General features: G+C 44.3%; 1 protein-coding gene across 1 annotated transcript; it reads left to right on the top strand.

Annotated features, from left to right (window-relative positions):
* The first annotated feature begins 9453 nt into the window (after positions 1 to 9453).
* On the top strand, positions 9454 to 12618 carry LOC150066952 (glycosylation-dependent cell adhesion molecule 1-like). The gene is made up of 5 exons (XM_090356480.1): positions 9454 to 9517; positions 10161 to 10205; positions 11163 to 11309; positions 11868 to 11942; positions 12402 to 12618. The coding sequence occupies exons 1-5, from the start codon at positions 9454 to 9456 to the stop codon at positions 12530 to 12532; spliced, it is 462 nt and encodes a 153-aa protein (XP_090212606.1). The 3' UTR covers positions 12533 to 12618.
* Positions 12619 to 18783: the final 6165 nt, after the last annotated feature.

Below are 18783 nucleotides of genomic sequence, written 5' to 3'. Positions count from 1 at the left end.
TATTAAGTAAAGTAAGCCATACCCAAAGGAACATTGGCTCAATGGTTTCCCTCATTTGTAATAATTAGTGCACATCTAGGATATCCTAGCTGAGGATTGCAATAGCGCAAAACCTAGGTACATAAGGTCATATAAGATGAGACTAAATGAAAGGAACTCTAGGATATGGAAACAAGAGCTTTATCTTGTGTGATTATTGTTCTCTTTTGTTGCTCCTTGGTTAATCTCATATTGTTACTGTATCTGACTTTGTTATCTGGTATATTGTATATACCTTTATTTGTTTATTTGAAATAGGAAAGGGAAGGGGGAAAAACAAGATGATTGGGAGGGGTTGGGGGAGAGAAATGGGGACAAAAACATGAGAAGGGGTATCAATGTGTGAAAAGTAATGCACCTTCTATCTGGTGAATGTAACTTGTAATTCCTCTATATATTATCCAGACAATAAAAATAAAATTTAGAAAAAAAAGATTTGAAATTCACAGCTGGAAAAAAAAAGAAAGACAGAAGGAAAGATAGGGGGGAAAGAAAGGAGGGAGGGAGGAGAGAAAAAAGAATCCATTGTAGACTGTTGGAAAAGAAGGAAAATGGAAAGAAGATTCTAAAAATACCACCAATTCATCTCTTCGCTGCAATAGATTCTCCTAGTGGTTCTTAAAGCAAAACCCTACTATTAAAGAATGATTAAAATATACACAAAGCACAAAACAAATGTTCTATGTTGTCCTCATGCTGGGCTGATTAGATCCATGCCTTCCTGCATAACTCAGTAGAGAAGCTGGCAGGTCAGAGATGAATTCAATGGCATCTGCTAGGGGGCAGGGATTGGGGGCGGGGGAGGGAGGGGAATCTGGAATAGGATCTTGCTGTTGAGGAGGTTGTCTTGTCAGGAGGGGAGGGGAAACTGTGACCTGACATGGGACAGCAGAGCCTGGGCAGAATGAGAAGGGCGCACTTCTGAGCTAAAGTAGGTTTCTCCCTGATGGAGGGCACCTGAGCCTGAACTCTGATGTCAACTTGGAATTAGAAATAACTGAGAATTTATAGTCTTCTGTATGCAGAAGTAGATGCATACAGAAGATGCATAAATACACAAATAAAAAAGCATATAGATGTAGTGTTTCCCTTTAGAACTCTGCATGCACATACCTATGTAAATACGTGTATACATTTCCTAGCTTAATCATGGGGCGGAGGGAGGGGGTCAGGCCAATATGCACAGACATTGAAAAACAAGAGTCCACTGAGCCAATTTCTTAGTTTCCAAATACCATAAAGGGAACAAAGACCTTGGAAAAATGGCTGATGCCTGGACCAGGGCAGAGAAAAGCTTATGATGATCTCCGAGTGCCAGAAAGTAAGAAGATACTCAAATAATAATGGAGACATAGCCAAAAATGATAGAAGAGCTGGACGCCCATGGCTTACCCTCTGTAATTCTAGCTACTGAGCAAGATGAGATCTGAGAATCACAGTTTAAAGCCAACCCAGGCAGGAAAGTCTGTGAGACTCTTATCTCCAATTAACCTTACCCCCCCCCAAAAAAAATTCAGAAGCAGAGGTGTGGTTCAAGGGGTAGAGCCATAGCTTTGAACAAAAAAGCTCAGGGACAGCTCCCAGTCTCTAAGTTCAAGCCCCAGGATCAGCACCAAAAAGGAGGAAGAGGAGCTAACAAAAGGCCAGCATTATCGCAATACTAATTAATTGTCCCAGGTTAGCTAAAGATAAAGATTATAATAACTAAACAATACAAGCAAGATAGAAACTCTATGAATAAGTAGGAAGCCATACTTATGTAAGTGAACCAATAAATAGATGTGAAGAAAGTTTGCCTTAGAGTGGAATGGCAGCTAATGAAGGTAGAGAGAATGATTAAATTAGGAAATCACTTTGGACAACTATCACAGTAGTAATTAATTCAGCCAAGAAACATCCATAGGCATTCAAACTAATTGGTGGGGTTTTTTTTAATGAAAAAAGCTATTTAGATAGTCCCAGAGTAACTTCCCACAAAATAATTATCAATTACGAAAGAGGAAAAAGAGCAACTTCTCAATGGAGAAACATGGCAGAGATTACTTCAATGCTCAAAATTAACACTATAATAATGGGAAAAATTGAAAGTGGGCATCAACTGATAGAACCTAATCTTCAAAAATAGCAATTCTGTGATATACAGAGCAAGACTGAGAACTGTGACAAACGCTTTGGCTGAAATCTTTAGGTTGTAACAACAATTTGCAACTTTTGTTTCTCTGTACATCATGGGGCTTGAACTCAGGGTCTAAGCACTGTCCCTGAACTCTTCTGTTCAATGTTACCATTCTAACACTTTGAGCCACAGCCCCACTTCTACTTTTCTGGTAGTTCATTGGAGATAAGTGTCTCAAGGACTTTCCTTCCCAGGCTTGCGTTGAACCAGGATTCTCATATCCCAACCTCCTGAGTAGCTAAGATTACAGGCGTGAGTCAGCAGCACCCTGCAATGGGGAACTTTTAAATGGAGTTTATGGTTTAGTTAGTAATACAGTACAAACAGTGTATCAAGGCTTAGGATTTTAATGGTTATGTTGACCGTTAATGAGAGTGTTCTGGTGAGAATTACATAAAATTTAATGGAAAAAAATCTAATTAAAAAAATTTTAACTTTTCAGGGGCTGGGAGTTTGGCCTACTGGTAGAGTGCTTGCCTAGCATGCATGAAGATCCAGGTTCAATTCCTTGGTTCCACATACATAGAGAAAAGCCAAAAGAGGCTCAAGTGGTAGTGCTCTAGACTTGAGAAAGCCCAAGGACTGTGCTCAGGCCCTGAGCTCAAGCCCAGGACTGGACCAAAAAAAAATCTTTAAAAAAAAATTAACTTTTCATGGAAAGTTGGCAATGCCCATTGTGGGAAGTGAAAAACAAAATATTGATCTTTCTTTTAGCCAATACTGAATTCATGGTAAGTGCCACACTGTATCCAAACCTGTATCTTTGATCACTAATACCTCAATGAACTTCAAAATATAGAAATAATGCAACTGGACTTTCTCCATCATGAGACAATAGAGGTGAAAATTAAATAAGTACTAGATAATCAATAAAACTTAAAACACATCTACAAATTTGTAGCACTCTTTTATCACTGGTATCAGGGTTTTAACTCAGCACCTCACTATTGCGTATCTTATTAGCACAGTTGGCACTCTATCACTTGAGACATATCTTCAGCCTGGCTTTTTGCTGCTTAATTTTGGGGATGGAGTCTCCCAGATTTTTCTGCCGAAGATGGCTTTGAACTGTGATCCTCTGAATCTTAGCCTCCTGAGTAACTAGTATTTCAGGTGTGAGCCATGAGAGTATCACTTTTTGCTGGTGTGTGTGTGTGTGTGTGTGTGTGTGTGTAAGGGGTGGGTCTTAGATTTTGAACTCAAAGCCTGGGCACAGTCCCTGAGCTTCTGTTTGCTCACTCCACTACTTGAGCCACAGCTTCACTTCTGGCTTTTTTTGTTGTTGTTAGTTTAGAAAAGATAAGAGTCTCATGGACTTTTTCTGCTCAGGGCTGGTTTAACACCTTGATTCTCAGATCTCAGCCTCTTGAATAACTAGGATTTTAGGCACAAGCCACTGTTGCCAGGCTTACTGGTTATTTTGAACATAGGTTTTCATGAATTTTTTCTGCCTAAACTAGCCTTTAACCACAATCCTTCCACTTTCTATATATAGCTATGTCCTATAACTCAGTGTAAGTCACTGGCACTGGGCTCAAATTTGTAAGCCTCTTAAACAACTCTCAGTTCAAAGAGAAAAACAAAAACAAAATTATTGATTATCTAAAATACAATATTTCAAAATTTATGAGATAAAACAGTGTTGCAGGAAATCTCAAAGTGTTAAATATTTGCATTAAGCAAAGACTCTTTCTTTCTTGAGCTGGTATAAACTTTTGAACTCAGGATGCAGTTTCTTCAATCAAAACGGGCCCTTTGCCATTCAGGCCACACCTCTAGTCTAGCATTTTCTGGCTGATTACTCAGACAAGAGTCTCTTAGGTTTTGTTTTGTTTTTTTCCTTGCTGGAACTGGCTTCAAACCTTAATCCCCAGATCTCAGCCTTTAGAATAGTTAAGCTTGCAGGTATGTGCCACCAGCACTCGGCAAAGAAAAAATTCGATTATAATCTTATTTTTATTATTGAGGTGTTATAGAGAGAGGTCACTATTTCATAAGTTAAGTAATGCATATGATTATTTTATTTTTTTTGATAAGTCCCCCCTTCCTTTGACTTCCCCCAGATAGAAAACGTTTTTTAAATACCAAAATAACTGATGAATAAATTCAATTTAATGAAAAACTGAAAGGAGAAATTAGTAAAAGCAGAAGTTAATTAAGCAGAAAACTATAGAACCTATACTTAAATTATCCAAGAGCTGATTGTTTAGGAAGGAATAGATAACCCATTATCTCTGACTTATCGAGAGAGACAGAGACAGAGACAGACAAAAACAGAGACAAAGACAGAGAGAGCAACAGAGACAGGCAGAGAGGAATAAGAACGAGGATATTGCAGAGAATGGCTTCCCTGCCTCCTTCACCTGAACCCTGGATCCCCACCTTTGCCCTACCCCATGGACCGTAGCCCCCACAGACACACACACCCTTCAGTCCTGAAAGACCAGAGCCAGCAGGATTGGTTGACATGAAGCCCAGTTTGGGTATGGCCTATGAAGTCTGCGGAGTGGTTCCAAGGGGCTTTTAGGTAGAGAAGACTGCTCCCAGCTCCAGGAATGGGTGAATGATCAGACAGTGAGGCAGGCCCATAACTCCCAGAGTAGCAGGTCCACCCCGCTGTCACCCCTGGTGTCTCCCCTCCCTGGATGCAGCTCAGGAGGCTGTGTGGGGGATTCTGAGCCTCCACCCCATGAAAGCATCATTCTAAAGAACTCTTCCTCCCCCATCTCACCCCACAGTGTTTTCATACAGAACCAAGCTAAGCCTAGACTGGCTCACAACTTCCTGCAGCAGAACCAGCTATGGCTGCAAGGAACCCTCAGCAAGGAACTAGAGAAGCAGGAAGAACCTTCTAGAACCTGCTAGAAAGAAAACAGAAGCTGCCTTCAGCCCCCACCAGTCCAATGATCCTTTGAAATGGGATCTCCCTGCCTCCTGACCCCCCGAGTCTCTAACCATCCCCAGTCTGTGATGTGGACTTGCTTCCCTTAGGCTCCCTTCCTGTGGCCTGGTTCTCCTCCTGCTCCAGCTCCAGACTTCCCTGCAGCTCCCCAGGATGAGATGTCCAACTTGAGAAGCATTTGAAGGCAGAAACACAGATTTCCCAGAAAATCTGGGAACCACGGGTCTGTGGTCCCCACATAGGTGATGCCAGGACAAAGGAAAGATGAGGCATGATGGGAAGAGCATAAGAATCTGAGTCAAGTCAGCTCAGGGTTCACATCCCATCCATGCCGTTGGGCATCTGTGCTATCTCGGTAGATTTACTCAACCTCTCTGAGCCTTCATTTTCCCAGTAGGTCAGAAGCCATCAGTACTACTCTGAAAATTTTTGTGGAAGTTGAATAATTGTGTGCCTGGCTCAAAGTCAGAGCTCAAAAAATATCCTACCCCTTTTATGTCCAGCGTCACCTGATCACCTGCCCCAGTCCCCTCCCCTCCCTACCTCTTCTCTCTCTCTCTCTCTCTCTCTCTCTCTCTCTCTCTCTCTCTCTCTCTCTCTCTCTCTCTCTCTCTCACACACACACACACACACACACACACACACACACACACACACACACACAGACTGTAACTCCCAAAGTATTTGCGAGAAAAGAAGTCTGAGCTTAGAAGCCATTCTGTCAGCCTGAGGGCGTGATGTCCTCAAAACCTACGCTGGTGGCTCATACATGTAATCCTACCTACTCAGGAAGCTGAAAGTTGAGGATCAAGATTCAAACCCAGCCCAGGCAGGAAAATTCATGAAACTCTTATCTTAAATAAACTTCCAAAAAGTCAGAAGTAGAGGTGTGACTCAAGTGGTAGAGCACTGGCCTTGAGCAAAAAGAAAAAGCTCAGAGACAGCACCCAGACCCTGAGTTCCAACTTCAGAACCTGCAGAACAAAATTTAAAAAGCACCCTAAGTATCACAGTTGCCCTGGATTCTAGGTTTTTAAATGCAGATTCCTGGGCTGGACCCCTTATCTAAGGAGAGAGAGAGGATCACAGAAATTCCCAGGCTGATTGTGATGTGAGTCAAAGTTGAATGCTGTTTTCAACTGCTGTTTCTAAATAAAAATCTCCCAAAATGTTTTCCACTGCTCATCCATGGGCCTGGAGTAAAATACTAGACATCCTTGGAGAGCCCCTTGCCAAGGAGATTGGGGCCTAGAGCTGGGGAATAGCCAGGGTCAAAGCCACATAGTGAAATACTAGCAAGCTGAACACTGGATGCAGTTGCCCTGACTAGGAGCTAATGTCCAGATACATCACTTTCACCTAAGAATGGAGGGAAGGAAAAAGAGTAGAAACTACGTGAGAAGGCCTCCAGGGATGCTGGGCACGGACTGGTGTGGCTAAACTATGGTAGCTCTGCTGAGTCACTCATCAGAACCTCAGGCCCAAGAGATTCTCTGGACAGGAGTCTTGGCATCTCTTTGCCTTTAAGCTGTTGTCCCTCTGCTTCCTCCTTCCTGCCCCTTGATATCTCTGACTTGCCCTTCTCTTTGTTATCTCTGTCTCAAATTTCACTGAAGGGGACTTCATTTACTTAATTGGGAATGAACCAACATGGAACACCAGAAATGGGCATTTGTTACACACACACACACACACACACACACACACACACACACACACACACGCCTCTGGTCTTCCTTGTAAGCCAAACCTTTCTCTTTTGTTAACAGATTGGCTTTATTCCCATGTGACTCCTTCTGGCCATGTGTTTCGGAGGAGAGCAGGGGCAGTCAGGGTAGCAAGGTCAGCTGACCCACACACAGTCTTGGCACTCTGACTGGAGAGCTCCTCAGCAACTGTTTTCTCAGGGGTCTTAGGCAGGACAGACACCTAGCCAGCTGTCCAGTCTCCCTGGCCCCTCTTCCTGAATCCTTAACTGAGTACATGGCATGAGACTGGACTAAAAAAGGTAGAAGCAAAGGCCTCACTAGCTTCTCCTGTTCCTCTGAGGTTCTGAGTGCTGAGAGCCACATTTAACACATAAATCCAGAACATCCAACTAAATGTAGTTTTAGATGTCTTTGAGATGTGTTTATATCTTAGTCAACTTTGAAATATTGTAATATTTTTAAACTCATTGTTTATAGGAAATTCACATCTAAGTAGGTGACAACTCCTATCTGGCACTCTTACCTGAGAGGACAGGAAGCAGGATTGTCTTGAAAGGTTGGAGATCCAGCATGCTACCTTTATCATACCTGCTACTTAGCAGACATACAATACAGCAATAATACAACACTCTTGTTGTATTATTTATTTGTTGAGGGCATCTCAGTTGTCTTATGCACACCTATTCACATGCACTGTAATGAAATGCTTTATTGGGAAAGCTTTGAACAAGCAAAGTGACTCAATAAAACCAGAGTGGATTGTCCAGAAAAAAAATATATACTAAATAAATGGAGATTCAGAAATAAACTACAGACCCTGCCCTCAAAACAGTAAGTGACCAGTGGATTTCCAAGCACATAATGATGGCAGTGTGCTGATAAATGCTAACCAATAAAAACCAAAAGATCATGAACCAGACAATCCTGTTACATCTCTGTTCTATCTCCAAAATTTGCAAATGGCAGATAATAAATAGCAGTGGTTTGCAAGGATGAAAATACAAAGATATAAATAATGCCCCTCAGAGGTGAGGTGATTCATCAAGTGGGACAAGAGAGAAGCAGGGTCAAGTCTGGGACATGGGGTAGGAATATACCAGACAGATGGAAAGGAGGAAAAAGTTCCTGGCAGAGGAATAGCATGAATCCTGGCCTAGAACTTCAGTGAGCAGAAAACAACTCACTGAGGTAAGAAGTGAGATTGGAAAGGTGGAGTGCTAAGGTGTCTAGCTTTAGCCCATGAGTGATGAATAATCACTAAAGGCTTGCAAGCAGAGATGTGGCCTGAACTTTTCTCCACCACTAACATGACATGAATGAATGATGGCCCGTGGAGGAGACAGACTGGAAGTCAGAAAAAGCAGTGAGACACTACTAAAATAAGGTAGCATGGAAAGAATGGGGTCTCTGCTGGTGGAATGTGTTTCACATGCATTAGGAAATACGTTTGCAGAACTGAAGTCCAACATTCATGGACTCTCTATGAATACCCTCATCAGCCTGACCTCACTTTTAAGTGCCCTGGGCTATGGGAGAGGATATGGCTGGTGAGAGGAAACAGAGGGGAGGAAGGGGAGGTGGGAGGTGGCCCAAGACAAACTTCCTTCAGTTCGTCAGTGAGCCCTTGCTGTAGCAATGAGGGAGACCATGCCAGCCCCCTGGGGCTCTCCACTCCCAAGGGTTCAGGATTCACAATGGTGGCTTTCTGCCACCTATAAGCAAGACCATATCCTCAGTAGAACCTGCCCTTACCCAGCAAGCTGCTTCCTGCTGAGGAGCAGAGGCTCAGCCTCAGGGTACAGCAGTCCCTCTCTGCCTGGAGAGGATCCAGAAGCAGGTTTCACAGGTCATCATCAGACCCTGAATGTAGCTGGTTCAAATCCATCTAGATGAGTGAGCTTTATGCACTTGCCCCTTACCTTTGTGAATATGAGTTTCTTTAACTAATAAGTCAACTCCGGCACATCATGTTAAATGAGGCATCCCATATGAACAAGTTTGGGGTGGGGAGAAGGGTGCCTGGCCTGGTGTTAGAATTCCTGTAACTGCTTTGCTTCTTTACTCCTGAAATGATAGGAAGTTTTAGCTCTATGGAGAAATCTGGCTTTTCTTTGATCCATTCATCCAACTTTTATTCTCAGAATCCCTATTATATGCCAACTACTACAGAAGCTCTGCAGGGAAGGGGGGAAGGGGAGAGGGAGGAAGAAATGACAAGGAAAACTAGTATAATCTCAGCCATACTTGGAAATTTTACTCTTCTGAAGAAGAATAGATATTAAGTAAATGCTCACATCAGTGAAAGTACGATTGGACCAAAAGGAATGCCATAAATGAGGTAACTCGACTAGTAAGTCATCCTAAAGGTATATAGGGTAGGGCCTGAGGCTGGCACACCTTGGCATGGCTCAAGGCAGGTGGAAGACTAGGGGACTTATTTTCCTGTTCATTGGTTTTCCAGAAACTCCAATTCCAAAAACCAAATATATTCAGAATGGGGAAATGCAGCATGCTCCAAGGTCCAATCCTGTACCAGTTTCCTATTATTACCCACAAATAAATAAAGGCTGACTCCCTACCACTCTAAACAGTCTCCCCAGGGAAAGCTGATCCCACTCTGCTCCACCATGAAATTCTTCACCGTTCTGCTGCTGGCCAGCCTTGCTGCCACCTCGCTCACAGCCCCTCCTGGTGAGTACAGCCTCCCTCCCACATCCCCCAGTACCCCAGATGTCACTGTCACTGTGTTGTCAGCTGAGAGACAGAACTCAGCCAGGTTCAACACTTCTTTAACCCTCATAAGGTGCTGTATAGAAAGATGGGAAAGGCCTTCAGGGTAGAGACAGAGGGTAAGAACATAGAACCCCAGGAATCCTACCACCCAGAAAGCCAAGAGCAGGTCCAGAGGAGCCATTTTAGGTCCATATCAGGGAAGATTATTCATCAACTAGTAGCCAGATCACTGATGCGCTGATTCTGGACAATCCAAGCTGGATCTTCTGCCTCTGCTCTGTAAAATGAGGACAAAAACACACACCCCGACACACACACACGTGCTTCAGTAGCTACTCATTGAACATTTACATTGTGTCAGAGTTCTAGGGACTTAGGATACACAAAGAGACTAGACAGACATCGAAGTCATCACCAAGAGATAAATGACCCACATGTTAAATACATTACATATACCATGTTAGAAATGCTAAGAAGAACAGAAAGAAGAGTGGGGAGTAAAAAACTGGCGGCATGGTGTATGGAGTGGTCTCAGGGAAGGGACTCACACATGTAACTGTCTTGAAACTACTTCTGAAGATCTTCATCTTTTCCTCTTCAGAGCCAAAAGATGATGTCCCCGCAGAGGCTCAGCACACAGATCCCCGTAAGTTATCCAGTAGATGAATACCTTGCCATCAGGAGAAGAAGAAGGAAAGACAGTCTCTCCCAGTATTAGCCTTTCCTTTGGCACTAATTGGCCAAGATGTGAGGGTCAGAATCCATATGAACAGTACTTATGCTAGGCAGTCATTGGATGTTCGAGTAGGGACGCATCTCACACCCAGCTGTTACCAGGCAAAGCACTGCAGATTACCTCAAAGCAAGAAGACTAGAGGCCTCAGAGCCCTGACATGAGCATTTCATGAATTATTTGTACAGATAGTTTAACCTCAAGCCAGCTTCCCCCAAGTTACCTGAATTGAAAATGGGAACAATGAGCATAATGGAAAGAAAAAGAATCAATGTTAATTAACTCTGGCTATGAACTAGACTATGAGATAGATGTTTGAAAAAGAAAAAAGTAGATCTTTAGGAAGGTGGATTTGCTGGGAGAAGTGGATTTCCCAAGTAATGGCATTCAAAATTCTGTATGTGTAGCCAGGTGCTGGTGGCTCATGCCTGTAATCCTAGCTACTCAGGAGGCGGAGACCTGGGGATTGTGGTTTGAAGTCAGCCCAGAAAAATCTGTAAGACTCTGGTCTCCAGTTAACTACCCAAAAGAGCCAGAAAGAGAGTTGTGCCTCAAGTGATACAGTGCTTGCCTTGAGAAGAAGAAGGAAAAAACAACTCAGGGCCAGTGCCCAGGTCCTGAGGTCAAGCCTCAGGACCAATACACACACACACACACACACACACACACACACACACACACACACACACACTCCAAGTATCTGTGCTTTGAGAGTATGGAATCTGGTACATGGTCCTGCTTGTATATTAAATAGGTGGTAACTCAGCCCAATACCCATTCCACATAAAGGGGTCATAATATATCTGGGTATGTGCTTTTCATGGTGAGCTCTTTCTCTACACCTCACCCTCTCTATCTCCTTGGTCACAGCTACACAGTTTACTCAAACTAGCTATTCCAGGAAGGATCAAATTTCCAACCAGGGCATTTCTCAGGAGCCTTTCGTCTTCAGAGAAGAGCTGAATTCTGAAGAGAATGTGGTAATCCAATCTACCAGCCCAAAGAGTCAAAAGACCCAGCAGCAGCCGCAGCAGCCAAAGCAGCCACAGCAGCAGCAGCCACAGCCACAGCCACAGCAGCAGCCGCAGCCACAGCAGCAGCCACAGCCACAGCAGCAGCCGCAGCAGCAGCCACAGCCGCAGCAGCAGCCACAGCCACAACAGCAGCCACAGCCACAGCCACAGCCGCAGCAGCAGCCGCAGCCACAGCAGCAGTCACAGCCACAGCAGCAGCCACAGCCGCAGCAGCAGCCACAGCCACAGCAGCAGCCACAGCCACAGCCCCAGCAGCAGCCACAACCACAGCAGCAGCCACAGCCACAGCAGCAGCCACAGCCACAGCAGCAGCCACAGCCACAGCAGCAGCCACAGCCACAGCCACAGCAGCAGCCACAGCCACAGCCACAGCAGCAGCCGCAACCACAGCAGCAGCCACAGCCACAGCCACAGCCACAGCAGCAGCCACAGCCACAGCAGCAGCCACAGCCACAGCAGCAGCCACAGCCACAGCAGCAGCCGCAGCAGCAGCCACAGCCGCAGCAGCAGCCGCAGCAGCAGCCACAGCCACAGCAGCAAGAGCAGCAGGCGCAGGACAGATCCCAAAATGCTGACCTCGTATCAGAAAAGACTACAGAATTCTTTACCAGGCCTGGTATGAGCTAGGGAAGCAGTTGGAGAGGAATTAAGTAGAAAAGGACAGGAGTAGAAAACAACGTGGGTAGAGGCAAGGTGGGATTAGAAAGAGAGAGGAAGCCATGGGGAACAAAATTAAATGTAAATGAGATCTGAAGATGGTCAAAATAGATTATGTACACCTAAAATAGATTGGTAAAATTGTTTGGGGAAAGAGGGTCATGGACAATGAAGATTGATAGAGGGGATGAGAGTGAATAGAAGATATTATATTATATGTATTATATAGGTATGGAAATATAGCAATGAAATCCCCTCCTTGCATAACTAATATTAAGCTAATTTGGGGGGGAAAAAAGGTGTAGATGACTTGAAATGCCACACAGACCGCCAGCACTATGGAAGCCTAGTGTCGTAGTTAATGGAGGAGTGAGGCAAAATGGGCCTTTAACTAGATGTTTCTCTTCATGCTCCCCAGCAACCACCTCAGAGGGAAAACTAAGCAAGGTGATCCGTGGAATCAAGAAGGAACTGCAAGAAGCATTACAAGGATTGCTGAATGCTTCCAGAGACATAATCCCTAGGGCCCACACTGTCGCCAGGCCCTAAAGGAAAGAATATCTGAGAGGTCCTCAGTTAGCCATGGGAGGCATTGGTGTCACCCCACAATTGCTCATCTCCCCCACCATGGCTCAATCCCCTCAAATCCATGCATTAAAGTGTTGCAATCCAAACTCAGCTTTGTGGTGGCTTTGTTGGGCCTTGGAAGGGAGGCCAAGATGCCTTCCTACTACACTGGGCTTCTTCCATCGCTCCTCTACCCCTTTGAGTTCTAACCCTTCATCCTCTCCAGCTTCAGATCTATTCAAATCTTTCCAAACCACCATATGCCTTACATCCCTTGAGCATCCGGCCTCACTCCATCCATGTCTCTGGGTCCCCTCACCACCTCTCCCCACACAATCCACCTCTTCCCTTAGCCCACTCAGCGGCTGCTCTTCCAAGGGTCCCACAGCTGTTCCTCAGACCTAACTTCTCTGAACTACAAAGAGAGAGACATCTTCTAGAATCTTCTCACTAACTGTCCTAGACATTACACTCCCCTCTTTTGCTAAACTCCTTGTTCCTTTCCCAGTCTGATTGATCTAATGACTGTAGGTTCCTGATACCCTATCCTGCACTTCTTTTGCTCTCTCCACCCTTCTGCAGGGTGTGTACATCCGCTAGGACTTCTCACGGCTGAGTGTCCCAATCAATTGACATCTACCAAGTGTTTAACAGACTTCATCTAGCTAGTATGTGTTGCTTTCCCTGCAACCATGCACAGTCTTTGCTGTAAAGGCATGTGGGACTCATCAGATTAAAAAAGGAGAAGAAGAAGAAGAGGAAGAAGAAGAGGAAGAAGAAGAAGAAGAAGAAGAAGAAGAAGAAGAAGAAGAAGAAGAAGAAGAAGAAGAAGAAGAAGAAGGAGGAGGAGGAGGAGGAGGAGGAGGAGGAGGAGGAGGAGGAGGAGGAAGAGGAGGAGGAGGAGGAGGAGGAGGAGGAGGAGGGGAGGAGGAAGAGGGGAGGAGGAAGAGGAGGAGGAAGAGGAGGAAGAGGAGAGCTGGGCACTGGTGACTCAGGCTACTCAGGAGGCTAAGATCTGAGGACCATGGTTCAAAGCCAGCTTAGGCAGGAATTCCATAAGATCTAACCTCCAATTATCTACCCCCCCCAAAAAAAAATACTAGTAGTGGAACTCTGACTCAAGTGATAGAACACTAGCCTTGAGTGAAAAAGTTCAAGGAGAATGCCCTGGCCCTGAGTTCAAGCCCCAGTGCTGGAATTTGTTGTGCTTAGCCAGGACAGAAAAGAAAGAAAAGAAAAGAAGTGCTGGGAATGTGGCTTAGTGGTAGAGTGCTTGCCTTGCATGCATGAAGCCCTAGGTTCGATTCCTCAGTACCACATACTCAGAAAAAGCCAGATGTAGAAATATGGCTCAAGTGGTAGAGTGCTAGCCTTGAGCCGGAAGAGCTCAAGGAAAGCACCCAGGCCCTGAGTGTAAACCCCAGGACTGACAAAATTGAGAGAGAGAGAGAGAGAGAGAGAGAGAGAGAGAGAGACAGAGACAGAGAGACAGAGACAGAGAGAGACAGAGACAGAGACAGAGAGAGACAGAGACAGAGAGAGACAGAGAGACAGAGACAGAGACAGAGACAGAGAGACAGAGACAGAGAGAGAGACAGGGAGAGACAGAGAGAGAGACAGAGAAAAGGAAAGAAAACAAACATAGGAAAGCTAAAGTCTCTTTGTGTCCTACAAAGTCATGATGACGCATTTATGAGTTGATAGGAAGGCAGGAAGGAGCCATCTCATTGCTAATGTCCTACCAACAGCACATATAAAAAGGTACTCAGTATTATCAACAGAGAAACTGAGCTACTATTGTTCAAAGCTAGCTAGCTCTGTCCTGGCCCAGGAAAATCTGGCAGAAGTGTGTTCTGAGCTGGAGATGATGAAAAGAATCTTTCTCCATCCATTGCTCTTTCCTGGTATAGAAAGTGGCCACTCATCAGCTAGGGACTAGGGCTTAAGCCTAGAACCCTAGCTATTCCCAAAGCTAAAATACAGAGGATCGCTGTTCAAAGCCAGCCTCGATAGAAAAGTATATAAGACAGGGTAACCCGTAACCAACTTGCATAATAGTCCCTTTAGCCTGAGCACTCTTTATCTTCTGTGTGTATGTGGGGGAGAGGAGTACTGGAGGCTTGAACTCAGGTCCTGAACATTGTCCCTTAGCTTTGTGGTCCAGGCTGATCTTCTACTATTTAAGACACAGCTCACATCGGCCCATCATAAGGAAATGGAAAGACTTGGAAAAATTCATATTAAGTGAAGTAAGCCAGACCCCAAAGAACATAGGTTCCATGATTTCCCTCATTTGTAACCATTAGTACACATCTAGGATTCTCCTCGCAGAGGATCACAATAGCTCACAAGCCATATACATATGGCCATATAGGATGAGGCTAAGCGAAATAAACTCCAGGATATGTAAACAAGAGGTTAATCTTTGTGATGGTTGTTTTTAATGTACTATGTGAGGTTATTTCTTTTCTCTTTTTTTTCCCCTTATGGTTTATCTCATGTTGTTACTGTATCTGACTCTGAAACTTGGTATGTTATATATACATTTATTTATTTGAAATAGGGAAGAGAAAGAGAAAACCAAGATGACTGAGAGGGGGTGGGGGAAGAAAAAGTGTGAGAAAAACAGGGGAAGGGGTAACAATGTTCAAGAAGTAATGTACTCACTACATGATGAATGTAACTGTAACCCCTCTATACATCACCCCAAAAATAAAATACATTTTTTAAAAGACACAGCTCCACTTTTTACTTTTTAGTTGGTTAATAGAAGGTAAGAGTCTCAGAGATTTTCCTGCTCAGATTGGCTTTGAACCATTTTCTTCATATCTCAGCCTACTGAGTAGCTAGGGTTACAGGTATGAACCTCCAGTCCTGGCATCTTATCCCCTTTTAGTGGGAAGCCTTGTATTTGGAATTTATTGGCGCAGCTGCTCAACCATCAGCAAGCTGGACACTTAGATCCCCATTGGGCAGTGTGCCTCATTTTGGATACTGGCTTGGACCAGAAAGTCAGAAAGATAAACTTGGAATGTTAAAATCTCTAAAACCTTCCATTTTCTTCATCTAACTGCAGAAACTTCCCCTCCAAACTTCTTCCTGAACTCCACAAATCTCTCTGTTATTTTGGCAAGAATGTTTGCCATGTCACAAGTTACCTCTTGAAAAAGACTTAGTGGAACTTTCCACCTTGCTTGGGAGATGGTTTTGATGGCATTCTGTGTCCTTAAACTGGAGAGGGTAAGGTAGACAAGCTGGAAACATAGCCGGGTGGTTACTCATTGTTTTTGTTTATTTGTTTTTTAATATGAGTTTGAACTCATGCTATTGCTTAGTATTAGTGCGGCACTACCACTTGAGCCATACCTCCACTTTTAGCTTTCTTGCTGGTTAATTGGAGATACAAATCTTTTCTGTCTTGTCTGCCCAGGCTGGCTTTGAACCATGATCCTCAGATTCAAACCCCTGAGTAGCTAAAATTACAAGCCACAGAGCCCAGCTCACCACCAGTCTTTCTATTCGCCAAGATCAGTGTGTAGCCAGGTCAGTGCTGGCCCCCAGAGCCTCTGAATTTAATCCAAGTAAGATAGAAATTGACTCAAAAATCGTATTATACCCTATATTCTACTTCCTCTCTCCCATCGGCTTAGTGCCATTGCTCACTTGAGGGCAACAAAGTAATCATTACACATCATTGTCAAGTAGCACGCAGTGTCAAGTACATATTATTGTCAAGTGTCACTTCAGTAACTAAAAAAAAATGGCCAAAAGCTTTTAAACATAAACCTGTCCTAAGTTTGAAATCAGGGAAGAAAATTCAAATATATTCTCTTTTAATTCAAAATACATAGAAATGAAAGTCTAAATTCCTTCCTGCCCAACTAACTTCTTATGCTGCTCATTCTTTTTGTTTTATGTCCAGGCCTGGACAGTGTCCCCGGGCTTTTGTGTTCAAGGCTAACCCTCTACCACCTGAGCCACAGCTCAGGCCTGTGGTTGATTGGAGATAAGAGTCTTGTGGACTTTCCACCGAAGCTGGCTTCAGGATTACGGGTGTGAGCCACCTGCATCAGCTTATGCTGTTCATTCTTCACCAAAGGGGTCTCAATGTGATGGAATCTGGGTGTAGCCATTCATCTAGACCCAGACCTTGGCATCACTATGGAGTTCTCACACAGCCAGGGATGGAGCTTCATCCAGACAGCTGCCAGGCTCTGCCCCCAGTCTCCCCACCTGAGAAACTCTGCGACCGCTTGAGATGGGCAGGAGGCAGTGGGGTTTTGTCATTGTTGGTTAGAACAAGATCTGATGAGAACAGAGAGGGTAGATTTGGTCTGGGTGACTTTAGCTTCCCAAAGCCAGGTAAGAAGGGTCAGCTAGCCTGTGCCTCTGCTTTCCTGATCTTGGAAGAGCTATATATCCCTCTTTCTCTCAGGTGTGACTATCGGTAGAATTATGTTGAGACCTCAGTGTTCTGGAGTTAAGGAGGACAGAGAGCTCTCCCTTGGGGTGAGGAGGGAGGGAAGGCTGCTCTGGCCAGGGACTGTGGATTTGCTCCATCGTGGCCTTTTCCTTCCTGAAGTAAGAGTACTTCCTCTAGCATCTCCTAGGTTGACTCGATCTATTCATAAGGGGCTCATGTCTTTCCTCTTCCTTTTTCCTCTTCCTTTTTCCTTTTTGTTTTCTTTCTTTCTTTATTTTTTTTGTGATGGTTCTGGAGTTTGAGCTCAAAGCCTGGGTGCTGTTACTGAGATTTTCTGCACAAGGCTAGTACCACTTGAGCCATACCACTACTTCTGGCTTTTTGGTGGTGAACTTGAGATATGAGGTTCTCACAAACTCTCCTGTCTGGTTTTGAAATAGGGTCCTCAAATCTCAGCCTCCTGAATAGCTAGAATTACAGGTCTGAGCCATCTGCACCCACGTTTCTTTCAAAATCAGAGTACCTAGATCATATGGAAGATACCGTGGCACCAACTACAATGTCAACAAAACCTGGTATACTCTCAATTCTAGGGCAATTAGAGGCCCAGATCCTACTGTGTGACTTTTATTTTAATGAGTTTCTCGGGAGTAAGGAAAACAATGCCAAAGAAACCTTAATGCAAGCTGAAGGCACAAGAGAAAGATGTCACAAAGGAATAGTGGCCAGCACAGCACCTCACATATGCACAGCTCCAAGGACATCTGGACCCCCTGGCTGGTGCTACTTGCAAGCTCTATCTAGTCCATACTCTTCTCGAAGGTCATCCGTGGACAGCTAGTTTATGGAAGCTTAGAGGGCAGGAATTGGCTGTGCTTAGCCAAGACATGCTTCTGGAATTAAAGAAGTGAGGGGCAGACGTCTCGTGACATCTGATGCTTAAAGTTCTCCTCAAATTCCAAAAGATACCATAGGCACTATAAACTGAGCAGGAATCACCCGGCAAATGCCTGGGCATGGCAGAAACTTCATGATATCTGAGAGAAGGGAGAGAGAGGGAAAGAGGAAAGACCATTTTGATTCCACCTTTAAAGTTCTCAGCATGTGACCAAAAACCTCAAGTGGCAGAAATCTCCCATGGAGAAATTAATGAAGGTGGGAGCATGCACACTGCCTCTTTGGTGATATTTAGGGATTTGAAATATTGCTCTCATTAGCCCCACCCTGACTCAGTTGTGACTAGAATCTATTTCTTTCATGCATGAATTCCCTTTAGAGTGTTGCATCTTCTCAGTAATTACATGGCACCTTCCTGGGCACATTTGCTCAGAGCATAGACAATATTCTACCCTTAAAGAAAACTGCATCCTTCTGAAACTTACCTCATAATGACTGGGGTTTAAAAGAAGGAAAGAGAGAAAGGGAGATGGAGAGGAAGAGGGAAGGAGGGAGGGAGGGAAGGAGGAAGGGAGAGAAAGAGAGAGAAAGAGAGAGAGGAGGAGGAGGAAGGAGGGAGGGAGGGAGAGACGGAGGAAGGAAGGAAGGAAGGAAGGAAGGAAGGAAGGAAGGAAGGCAGACAACTCCCACTTTCCCTAAATCCATGCAAGTAATTTTTTGCAATAGTTCCTTGAATCCACTCTCCCTCTAGTGGACTCATTTAGTTTTGCATCATTTATATCTGGTCCCATTTACCCTGTTCTGATCTATGTAGTAAATATTCTAGTTCCATCCTTAAGTACCCAGGTATGGATTGCTTCCACTTATTTTGTTAATTTTTTGGCGGTATTGATGTTTGAACTTAGGGCCCAGT

This window comes from Megascapheus bottae, chromosome 2 (assembly GCF_031878675.1).
Source record: "Megascapheus bottae isolate mThoBot1 chromosome 2, mThoBot2.hap1, whole genome shotgun sequence".
NCBI lineage: Eukaryota > Metazoa > Chordata > Mammalia > Rodentia > Geomyidae > Megascapheus > Megascapheus bottae.
The sequence above is the reverse complement of the archived record's forward strand: the minus strand, read 5'-3'. Positions and strand labels throughout refer to the sequence as shown.